Source organism: Ctenopharyngodon idella, chromosome 6 (assembly GCF_019924925.1).
Source record: "Ctenopharyngodon idella isolate HZGC_01 chromosome 6, HZGC01, whole genome shotgun sequence".
NCBI lineage: Eukaryota > Metazoa > Chordata > Actinopteri > Cypriniformes > Xenocyprididae > Ctenopharyngodon > Ctenopharyngodon idella.
This window is the reverse complement of record NC_067225.1, coordinates 8,616,551-8,628,879: the sequence shown is the minus strand read 5'-3', so window position 1 is coordinate 8,628,879 and position 12,329 is coordinate 8,616,551. Positions and strand designations below refer to the sequence as shown.

General features: G+C 36.5%; 1 protein-coding gene across 1 annotated transcript; it reads left to right on the top strand.

Moving 5' to 3' along the window:
• Positions 1-172: 172 nt before the first annotated feature.
• Positions 173-11,839, top strand: gpr155b (G protein-coupled receptor 155b). Its single transcript, XM_051896453.1, has 17 exons — positions 173-362; positions 1,085-1,558; positions 1,643-1,821; positions 1,900-2,120; positions 3,579-3,747; positions 3,848-4,003; positions 6,075-6,158; positions 7,095-7,215; positions 7,363-7,447; positions 7,616-7,706; positions 7,795-7,996; positions 8,845-8,910; positions 9,016-9,119; positions 9,300-9,395; positions 9,981-10,045; positions 10,128-10,265; positions 11,690-11,839. The coding sequence occupies exons 2-17, from the start codon at positions 1,141-1,143 to the stop codon at positions 11,736-11,738; spliced, it is 2,244 nt and encodes a 747-aa protein (XP_051752413.1). The 5' UTR covers positions 173-362; positions 1,085-1,140; the 3' UTR covers positions 11,739-11,839.
• Positions 11,840-12,329: the final 490 nt, after the last annotated feature.

Genomic DNA, 12,329 nt, shown 5'->3' with positions numbered 1-12,329 from the left:
ATATTAGAGGCAATATGACGCCCATCCACTAGCGTGCGTGACGGTGGCCAATCACATGAGAATGTTCCATGAATATCTGAATACTGTCTACGTTTCCACCAATCAGCGACATGATCACACGAGATAAGGCGGGGTTAGACGACGTCATAGGCGGACTCACGCGTCAGTCATTGAGTGATTTGACATTGAAAGTAACGGAGCGCCGAAGCCCTCGAGATGCTGTGACCAGAGTGAAAACATGGATGTTTCGGGCGTGTTTTTCTTTAACATGATATTATGTAATCCATGTATTGATAACCTCGACACGTGAACACATGGAAGGTCATCGACAACCGATATATTTCTGTTGTTTTCGTCGCAAGGTAAGACTAAAACGTTTATAGTAGTATAGATGTCAACTCTAGCTATTTGACTGTGCATTCAATGGCCTTGTTTATCATAAGAAATAACATTTTTTGTATCTCTTTTAAGATTTTAATTATTATACTATTATATTATTATATTTATGAATATTATAGTTTGTCAGTGTCCAGATTTTTGCAGCTCATTTAAAAATAATAACAATAATAATTCGCTGTTATTGTAATCATCACATAATAATATATATTTTTAGTTGACTATATAGTTATAAAATTTTATAATTTATGTAGAATTTTATATATTATGTTAACTTGATTTGAATTTGGTCATATCCCTTTTTTTTAGTTACTGCAGTTTCAGCAATTAATTTGTTGTTTTTAATATAATATAATTTTATAATTTATATACAGGTTGGAAATTACACAACTCCTGTTATTGTGATAATCACATAATAATATATTTTTGGTTTACTATATAATTATAGAATTTTATAATTTAAATAAAATTTTATATTTTATGTTAACTTGATTTGAATTTGGTCATATCCCTTTTTTATCCATTTATCCCTAATTTTATAATTTATATAATAGTTGTAAACTACACAACTCCATGGCAGCTATAAATTCATAAACACACTTCTGCTGGAAAACAGTGGCATATAGGGCAGCAGCACTTTTGTTGAGCCCTCACTGAGGTTTTTTGTCATGTTTTTATCTGCTCCTAGCTTTCGGATCTGCACCATTAGATCATCTCTCAGTTGTCACTGTCAACCTCATCATCATGGAGGACCAGTATGTCACCATTCATGGCCTCAACATCACCCACAGCCCTCTTGGAGCACCGGCCATGTCTATCAACAAACTTTTCCCGGCTCTGCTGGAGTGCTTTGGCATTATTCTGTGCGGATATGCGGCGGGTCGCAGTAACATCATCAGCGTGGGACAGGTAAATGGTCTGGGCAGCTTTTTGTCGTGTTTCGCTCTTCCTGCCCTGCTCTTCAAGAACATGGTGCAGCTGCAGTTTGAGCACGTCGTCTGGTCGTTTCTGTGGAGCGTTTTGATCGCAAAAGTGTGTGTCTTCTTGCTGGTGTGTGTGCTGACGCTGTTGGTGGCAAATCCTGAGAGCAAATTCAGTAAAGCAGGGCTGTATGCTATCTTTGCTACTCAGAGCAACGACTTTGCACTGGGATATCCTATAGGTGAGGATCCCCTCACACACAGATACATCTAAAATACACATGCAGACAGTTCACATTAATCATAAGATCATAATCCCCATACAGTGGATGCGCTGTACAGGAGTTCGCACCCAGAGTATGTGCAGTATATATATCTGGTGGCTCCTGTGTCTCTGATGCTGCTGAACCCTGTGGGATTTGCTTTGTGTGAGATCCAGAGATGGAGACACGCCAATGACCGCAGCTACAGCAAACTGCACGTGATCTTTACGGTCGTACTACAGGTGCGTGTATTTATCTTCATCCAGAAGTTTCTGTTGATGTTAGCCTTTTTTTCACTTTATTCTTTTCTATCTTTTCAGGTTTTGAAGAACCCAATAGTCTTCATGGTTATTGTCGGAATTCTCTCTCATTTCCTGTTTGGTGGACGTGTCCCTGTTTTACTTGGAGAGTTTGTTGATGGACTGGCAGACTCTTTCGGAGGGGCGGCACTCTTTTATCTGGGCCTGAACATGGTGGGACAGATGGGTAAACTCACGCGTACCACTGGGGTTTCCCTCATCCTGCTTATCACTGCCAAACTGTGAGTGAAAGAGAGTTGTGTGCTTAACCAACAGGTTGCACAAGGTGGTTTATGTGCTACCATGATTATGCCAGTAGCAAGCAAACGTTACCATCAGACCAGTGTGTCATACCTATCATCAGCAGTGTTGTTATTGTTAACTAAATAAAATATTAAAAATCATTTTCATTAATTGAAATAAAGCTGAAATAAAATAAAATTTAAATATTAGATGAAAAACTTAAAAACAAAAAAACTTAGAAGTGTAATTAGAAGTACTAAAATTACTAAAAGTAAAACTCAAATAAATATAAATTAAAGCTAAATTACTAAAACTTAAACTAAAATTAAATTGAAAACTGAGAATATAAAAATAAAAGCAAATTCAAATCTAAATAAAAACTATAATATAAAATAAATAAATAATACTAAAATAACACTGATCATCAGGCTGCACTTTTTTGTTTGTATTTGATTTTATTTAAATAATCGTATATTCAAAATGTATTTATTTAAAATCCTTAGAATCAGCATAAATCTGTTAATTCTGAAAACAATTAAATTTAATCAAAAATGGCTAGTTGTGAAATAAGCAAGATTCAATTATTTAAAATGTATGAGATTACATGTATAATAAATTGCATTTATTGATAATAAATATATAAACCTGGTTATTGTGTATTTAAAACATTCAGTTTATTAGTACTATTACATAAATCTCATTCTTACTCATTTCATTTATATATTACTAACACAAATGCATCATATTATGTTTAATATTTTGAAAAAAAAAAGAAAATTCTGTCATTTATTACTCACCCTCATGTCATTCCAAACCTGTAAGACTTTCGTTCATCTTCGGAGCACAAATGAAGATATTTTTGATGAAATCTGAGAGCTTTCTGTCCCTCCATTGACAGTCTAAGCAACTACTACTTTGACACATCAAAAAGTTCATAAAGAGATTGTAAAACTAATCCATATAAATCGAGTGGCTTAGTCCAAATTTTCTAAAGAGACTCGATCGCTTTATATGATGAACAGATTGAATTCAGGCTTTTATTCACATATAAACATTCATCAATGCACACATCAGTTATGGTGCTTGCTTGATGTATGAGAACCAATGAGGTACACAGCACGTTTGAGCCAGAGCTGTTGTTTTTGAAAATTTGGACTGAACTGCTCGATTCATATGGATTAGTTTTACAATCTCTTTATGAACCTTTTGAATTGTCAGAGTGGTAGACTGTCAATGGAGGAACAGAAATCTCTCAGATTTCATTAAATTATCTTCATTTCTGTTCCAAAGATGAACGAAAGTCTTACGGGTTTGGAACGAGATGAGGGTGAGTAAATGGCAGGATTTTTATTTTTGGGTGAACTAACCTTTTAATGTAAAATTATATGTAGTTAAAATACATAAATCTTAACCATTTTTGAGTACTGTTTCATGCAATTTTTGTTTGTGTTTTCCAGGCTAGTTATGCCATTGATGTGTAAGGACATGGTGGAGCTGTTGGATGCTGGTAATTCCAGCTCTGTGAATCACTCTAGCCTGTCTGATTATGCTTTCCTTTACGGAGTCTTCCCCACTGCTCCCAGCGTGGCCATTTATGCTGCCCAGTACAACATGGAGCTGGAGGTGGTAAGCTATAAATGAATTTCTGTAAATGTCACCCAGACTCAATCATTGCTATTAAACATTTAGTCAACACGGATCAGTACAAAAGTTTTGTGTGTGGTAGGTGACCTCTGGAATGGTTATTAGCACCTTCCTGTCAGCGCCCATCATGTATGTTTTGGCATGGTTACTGACGATTCCATGGATGGAGGCCACATCCCTGGTGGCAGAGCTACAGGACGTGAGCTTTAACATCAGCATTGTCAGCCTAATAGCCCTGGTGAGTGTGTGTGGGTTGATGTGTTTAAGAACACATGCCATTTGCTTACAGTGGATTAGAAGTGAGAAAATAAAGACTTATTCAGTTAGATCTCTTCTCTTCTCTTCTCTTCTCTTCTATTAAAGGCTCTTTCCTGTCCCCCTGTCTTGTGTGGTTCACATTCTATTCTATTCTATTCTATTCTATTCTATTCTATTAAGGTTCTCTCCTGCCCCTGTCTTGTGTGGTTCAATTTCTATTCTATTCTATTCTATTCTATTCTATTCTATTCTATTCTAAAGGTTCTCTCCTGTCCCCCTGTCTTGTGTGGTTCACATTCTATTCTATTCTATTCTATTCTATTCTATTCTATTCTATTCTATTAAGGTTTTCTCCTGCCCCCGTCTTGTGTGGTTCAATTTCTATTCTATTCTATTCTATTCTATTCTATTCTATTCTAAAGGTTCTCTTCTGTCCCCCTGTCTTGTGTGGTTCACTTTTGTTTCTGTTTCTATTCTATTCTATTCTATTCTATTCTATTCTATTCTATTCTATGCTGTTCTGTTCTGTTCTATTAAGGTTCTCTCCTGTCCCCCTGTCTTGTGTGGTTCACTTTTGATTCTATTCTATTCTATTCTATTCTATTCTATTCTATTCTATTCTATTGTCATTTCCGTCTATTCAATTTTGTTCTGTTCAGTTCTATTCAGGTCTGGTGTGTGTTCACTTCTTGTGTCTATTCTATTCTATTCTATTCTATTAAAGGCTTTTTTCTGTCCCCCTGTCTTGTGTGGTTCACTTTTGATTATATTCTATTTTAATCTATTCTATTCTATTCTATTCTATTAAGGTTCTCTCCTGTCCCCCCTGTCTTGTGTGGTTCAATTTCTATTCTATTCTATTTAGGTTTCTCCTGTCCCCCTGTCTTGTGCGGTTCACTTTCTATTCTATTGTCATTTCTATTCAATTTTGTTCTGTTCTGTTCAATTCTATTCAGGTCTGGTGTGTGTTCACTTCTTTTGTCTATTCTGTTCTATTCTATTAAAGGCTCTTTCCTATCCCCTGTCTTGTGTGTTTCACTTTCTATTCTATTCTATTCTATTCTATTCTATTCTATTCTATTAAAGGCTCTTTCCTCTCCCCCTGTCTTGTGTGTTTCACTTTTAATTCTACTCTATTCTGTTGTTATATTGTCTATTCTGTCTATTCAACTTTGTTCTGTTCTGATCAATTTTATTCAGGTCTGGTGTGTGTTCACTTCTTTTGTCTATTCTATTCTATTCTATTCTATTCTATTCTATTCTAAGGTTCTCTTCTGTCCTCCTGACACACCTGGTTCACTTTTGATTCTTTTCTACTCAATTATTATATTGTCTATTCTGTCTATTCAACTTTGTTCTGTTCTGATCAATTCTATTCAGGTCTGGTGTGTGTTCACTTCTTTTGTCTATTCTATTCTATTCTATTCTATTCTATTCTATTCTATTCTATTCTAAGGTTCTCTTCTGTCCTCCTGACTCACCTGGTTCACTTTTGATTCTTTTCTACTCAATTATTATATTGTCTATTCTGTCTATTCAATTTTGTTCTGTTCTGTTCAAATCTATTCAGGATCTCTTTTCTTTAATCTATTATGGTTAATTTCTGATTCTATTCTATTCTCTTCTGTTCACTTCTGTATATTCTGTTCTATTCAGGTTCTTTTCTGTCTCTTCTGGTTCACTTTTGTCTATTCTATTCAGGTCGTTTTCTGTCTCATTTGGTTAATTTCTGATTCTATTCTATTCTATTCACTATTCTGTTCTATTATTATTCTGTTCTGGTCGCTTCTGTCTATTCTATTCGATTTTATTCTTGTTATTCTCTTTCTGTTCTTTTCTTTTGGTTAATTTCTGATTTTATTCTGTACTGTTCTTTAAAACTTGGCTTTATATGCATGTGTAACCATAGAGAACATACATAAGAATTTTAAGAGGATTAAAAATCAAAGCTTCTACATTAAACAGAGATGAAATATCTGATCCCAGAAACAATGAGTTACAGAATCTGGATTACCAAAATATGTGTGTGTGTGTGTGTGTGTGTGTTGCAGGTTTGGACCCTTGCTGTCATGCTACTTAGTAAGAAGTTTAAGAGGCTGCCACATATGTTTGCCACAAATCTGTTCTTAGCACAGGTACATAATCTTGCACAAAGGCACACGTATACATAATACTTTAACTCACTTGCTTTTTTCTCTCCCTGTTTCTTTACCTCTCTCTTTATTTATTTAATTTGTGGTACTTTTTCAAAACCTCTTATCTCTGCAAGTGACACAATAAAATGCGCTCAGGGGCTGGTTGCATACATTTTTTTCTTTCAGACTGTTCATAACTTTAAGTCAGTAACATAAAAACGTAGATTGGTCTGATTTGATACAGAAAAGTAAGACTAACTGCTAGTTGTTCGTACTAGTTCCTATCCACCATGTTTATCTCCACACACTTTTGAACTTTGTCAAATACGCCCAAGGTTATGTCAAAAACACAGTTTAAGTGCAATAAGACATGTAAGAGAAATCAGTTTAATACTCACAGGAAGTGCCGTCTGACAGCCAGCTTTCTGTGCGCGTGCTTCGGATGTGTGCGCTCAGAAAACCTGCAATGTCACGTGAGTGTGGCCACGATAGAGATGATAATCAAAACCAAACAGATGTTTTGTTCATTTTTGGCAGAGTATCTAAAGGCAAGAGTTGTACAGGCTCCACCCTCTTCTGGAAAGCGGGGTGGGGAGTAGCAGCTAATTTGCATTTAAAGATACATCCACAAAAACAGCATGTTTTTCCTTCCATTCAAAAATAGGCATTTATAACATGGTATAATAAATGATCTGTGGGGCATTTTGAGCTGAACTTCACAGACACATTCTGGGGACACCATAGACTTATAATACATCTTGTAAAAGGGGCATTATAGGTCCCCTTTAAGACACAGTATTAACATAATGGCTATGTTTATACAACTGTCCCCAACAAACAAGTTGTTTCAACATATATTTTCCTCAAAAAATGTAAAAATATATTTTCTTGATTTATTTATTAAAGCACGCTATGTTTATTTTGTCTCTTATGCAGCTCCTAGCATGTGTGTCGATGATCGTGTGGAAGTTTGTGCCAAAGCAGGGGAAAGTGTTTGGCCAAATTCTCACCTTTACATTACTTTATGGGTCTCTTTACAGCACCTACATGTGGACAGGTAAGAAATCATCAAACACTTATTCACAGTAAACAATACTTGATGGATAAGGATTATTTTCATTGTGTGATTTTAGGTTGTGATACATCTCCTTTGTGTTGTGCAGTTGTAGCGGTGTTTAGCAGTTGTGTAGATATTGTGTTATAGGTCTTTTGGCGTTCGCTCTTACTTTATTGGGCAGAAATGAAAACTTGAAAGTGAAACCCATAGTTTTCATCATCTTTGGATGGGGGTGAGTATATATGCGTGTGTGTGTATGCATGCATGCTAGTGTGTTTATTATTCCCTATATAAATCCTTTCAATTTTTTTATTTTCTAAATGAAATGAAAAACTGACAGCAATTAATACAGCAGAATTCCAGATTTATTGGAGAAATCACCTTAATTTTGTTATCTTAGAATTCCCTTTCTGATTGTGGGCGGGCTGCTCATGATAGGACAGAGAATGAGTGACAACATAGACTCCGCCTTCTTTTACGGCAAGGGGCAGGTAGGTTGGGATTTTTTACTGCGTTTATACAAAACATCATAACACAATTTGTCTCTGTTCCCCCCACCAACTGTTCTTTTCTCCTCAGATTGTGTGTACTGTGGTAGTTCTGGGCTGCAGCATCATTCTGGGTGGTCTGTCTTTGATGAGTTTGAGCCGAGGGGCCCAAGAGGAGCAGAACTATCAGGCCCTAGATCAAAACCCCATGACAGGCACAGCAGAAGATGTGAGACACCCCCAGCCAGAGAACCAGAACTCATCTGAGCTAGATCAAACCTACACCAACACAGGTAGCTTGTACATTATATATAGATTATTTACGTACATTTATTCAGTGTTGGAGAACAACTAGAAGATGCAAAGCAACTAATTCACAAAAAATAGAAATTCTGTCGTCACTCACTCTCATGTCTTTCCAAACCCGTAAGACTTTCGTTCATCTTCGGAACACAAATGAAGAAGTTTTTTATTAATTCTGAGAGATTTCCAAAACTGACACTTCAAAACGTTCATAAAGAGAGCATAAAATAAATCCATATGAATCAAGTGATTTAATCCAAGTCTTCTAAAGAGACACGATCACTTTATATGATGAACAGATTTAATTTAGGCTTTTATTCACATGTGAACATTGATCAGCAAACATGCACAGATAGAGCACTCAGATATGGTGAAGCGATCATGTCTCTTCAGAAGACTTGGATTAACCCGCTTGATTCATATGAATTTCTGTTATAATCTCTTTATGAACGTTTTGAAGCATAAGAGTTTTGAGTGAATTCTCATCTTTTACTCACCCTTTTTACTTATTCCAAACCTGTCTGACTTTCTTGTGCAGGACACAAAATCTATTTTTAAGAATTTATTTGAAAAACTAAAAGTTTTTGTTAGTATAATAAAAGGGGTTCAAAACAACACTGTCGTTGTATGGTCAAAAATCTTCTTTTGTGTTCCCATACACACATACAAGTTTGGAAAAACATAAGGAGGAGTAAATTATGACAATTTTAATTTTTGAGTGAACTATCCCTTTTACAACCTCTCTTATTTGGTATGGAGACTATAAAACCAAGTGATTTTCCAATGCTGAATATATTTCTAGAATGTGCATGTAGTGTAACTTCTCCTTTGTTGACAGATGTTTGTGAACCCATGCCAGATATGATAGTCGGACATCTTAATGAATCGTCAGTGCCTTCAGCAGGTTGAAATGTTTTTTTTATTTCATTCTTATGCTTATCAAGTCATTAAATACCATTTGATTGCCAAGTTTCATCAGGGAGTAAAAGAGAGCGTGTTTCTGTTATAGGGATTTTCCTGAGCGAGGCGTCAAGCTCCAGACGTGTGCAGGAGGAGAGGCAGATAGCTCGACATGTGCTCCTCTGCCTGCTTCTCATTGTCAGCATGCTGGCTGTATGTCCACTCCACATACTCTATGAGAAAGACATACACTCTCTCATAAACACATGCATATATACACACATAATGAAGTAAGCCACATGAAGCATTGTAAATTATACATTGTAATTACACTATTCTCAACATCCTCCAACGTCAAATTATCTCTTTTACATTTGGGACTGTTTATTTCAGAACCTGTCCAGCTGCCTGTGGTGGTTGTTCAATGCAGATCCAGGGCGGCTTTACCTCGAGCTGCAGTTTTTTTGTGCTGTAGCCAATTATGGACAGGTGAGCACAGTCACACAACTCTCACTTCAAAGTGCAAACTTAGAACATCTAGATACTAGAGTTGTCAAAAGTACCAAGATCAGTACCTAGTCGGTACTGAAATTTTAAAAATGTGATGCTTTGAGCGCTGTTGAGCGGATTCGTAAACACCTCTGATTTGCTATTGTGTTCACGTGTTCATCAGATATGATTGGCTACAATGATCAACGCTTCATAAACATGTTGTAAATAGACATCAATGACACTCTTCACAGATACACATGGTAGCGTTTGAAAGCAGGCGTCTATCAGTGGACCTGATAGATGCCTGCTTTTCAATGCTTCCGCTTTCAAAACGCTTTCAATTCAAACACTTGCTTTCAAACGCTCCTGTGCGTTGATCATTGTAGCCAATCACATACATATCTGATGAATGCGTCAACACAATGGCCAATCAGAGGTGTTCACGAATCTGCTCAACAGCGCTTAAAGCATCACATTTTTAAAATTTCAAAATTTGGTATCAAAGTCGGTACTTTTGACAACACTACTAGATACATGAGAAGAGTTGCTATAAAAATTAAACATATGCTTTGTCTCCATAAGGGTTTTGTTTCCTTTGGAATTTTTGGGTTGGACGAGCACCTGATTATTCTTCCATTCAAAAAGAGGTGAATCAGCCGTGTTTGTGTTATTAATTTATTATTTGTTTATTTTGGATGTAGTTTCAGCAGCTTCTTTGTGTGTTTGTAGGCTGGCTACTCTGTGTGGTTTTGGTCAGGATGAAAACCTTGAGTCTGCTGCTGTTCCTGAGGAAATACGACTGACCTGTACACAGTTTGTGAGATACCACAAAGATCAGTGCGTTCAGGATATTGTTCGCAATAGAGGGTGAGTATGTGTATGTTAAAATTTTATATTTGGTTATTAAAAAAAAATAATAATAATTTTAGGCGGTATCAATAATTTCAGTAATTTTAGGCGGTAACTATATCATAAAGATATAGTTCCAAAATTCGTTCTAAATGTAAAAGAATAGCAGAGTCCACACCACAGCTATAACGATAATGGCACAGAGAAACAATATCGTTGGAATCACTTTTAGAACATTTTGTTTTCCAATTGATGAACGATAAAAATATGGACAGCCAATCAGAATCCATCCTGCTTTAAAGAGCTTGAGCATTTAAAGCAGCAGATGACAAAACTGCAGCATGCTTAAAATAAACAGTGGTGTGGACACTAATATAGTTATCTTTATAGTTATCGTTGTTGATGTGAACTGGCCTTTATTCTCTAAATCAGTAAGCAGTAAGCACTGTTTCTGAACTCTTTGAAACGCCTTGACTGTAGTCTTGAATTTTCTTGAATGTACACAATATTCCTCATTTAAATAATTCCCGCCGAGGCATACCCAAAAAAAGGGGTGAGGCCTTGTTGAGTTGCGTTAGTAGTGTGTTGAAACTTGCGGTAATTATGGTAAAGGGCATGACATTTCCAAAACACATTCAAAATGGTTGACCGATTACAACACACTGGTCCAGCCGACCAATCAGAGCACATTATGCTTTTTGGAAGGAAGGGCTTCATAGAGAGGAACTAAACAAAGGCTGCACATACTCACATACTTCCCTATTATATAGTATAATAAACAGTATGTGACAAAAGAAGTATGTCCGAATTCACAGTACTCAAAAGAGTAGGTAAAAAGTACCCAGATGACCTACCACTTCCGGCAAGATTCTTAAAGGGATAGTTCACCCAAAAATGTAAATTCTGTCATCATTTACTCACCCTCAAGTTGTTCCAAACCTGTATGAATTTCTTTCTTCTGCTGAACACAAAAGAAGATTTTAAAGAAACAGTTGATGGACCCCATTGACTTTCATAGTATGGAAAAAATTACAATGGAAGGAAATGGGGCCCATCAACTGTTTGGTTACTGACATTGTTCAAAATATTTTCTTTTGTGTTCAGCAGAAGAAAGAAATTCATACAGGTTTGGAACAACTTGGGGGTGAGTAAATGATGACAGAATTTACATTACGTTTTCGGATGTGGCCAGAGTGTTACTGACAGACTGTGAAGAGAGGTGCTGCAACAATGTAAAATATGTGAAGAATAATGTGTTTTTGAATATTCAAGCATGAAAACCTATTCTAGTAGACCCCAAAATCAAGACTTTGAAAAAGGGCATAATAGGTCCCATTCAAATTCGCAAAAATAACACACTTCACCTAAATCTTCCTTTTGACCTATCCCTGTTCTTTTTTTCCTCTTTTAACTGTCCCCCCCCCCCCCCACTTTCTTCTTAGTGGATCTTCTGAATCTCTCACTGGACCTGTGGGTGAATCCTTCCTTTGACCTACATGTGTTCTGGCAGTGGGATCATTGGCTCCTGTATGTGGGTGTGGCCAAAGACAGAAAGGTGTGGCCTTGCTTTCAGGACATGGCTTCAGATAAACGTTGTCTTGCTACATGTGACAAATCTGTATTGCTTCCAGCACCCTGTGATATCGCTTCATAGGGGTGATGTGCTCAGTGAATCTTCACTTTGTGGTGTCACACAAGCTGAAGCAAGAGCTAAATAGACTGATTTATGTATCAGTATGTGTTGTACTTCTTGGATTACTATGCATGGCATGCAAAGAGCAGAGAACTCTTAATCTCATATATGCACATTCAACGGCCTTTGAACTACACACACACCTGCTCTGTTTCAAAGCCTAATGAGCTGCATTTTAAGGCATCATAGGTGAGCAACGTGGTAATGCTGCCTCATTTTAGCCCAGTTTAAAGAGATAGTTCACTTAAAAATTTTAATTCTGTCATCATTTACTCCCCCTCAAGTTGTTCCAAACCTGTATAAATTTCTTTGTTCTGCTGAACACAAAGGAAGATATTTGGAAGAATGTTTGTAACCAAACAGATCTTGCCCCCCATTGACTACCATAG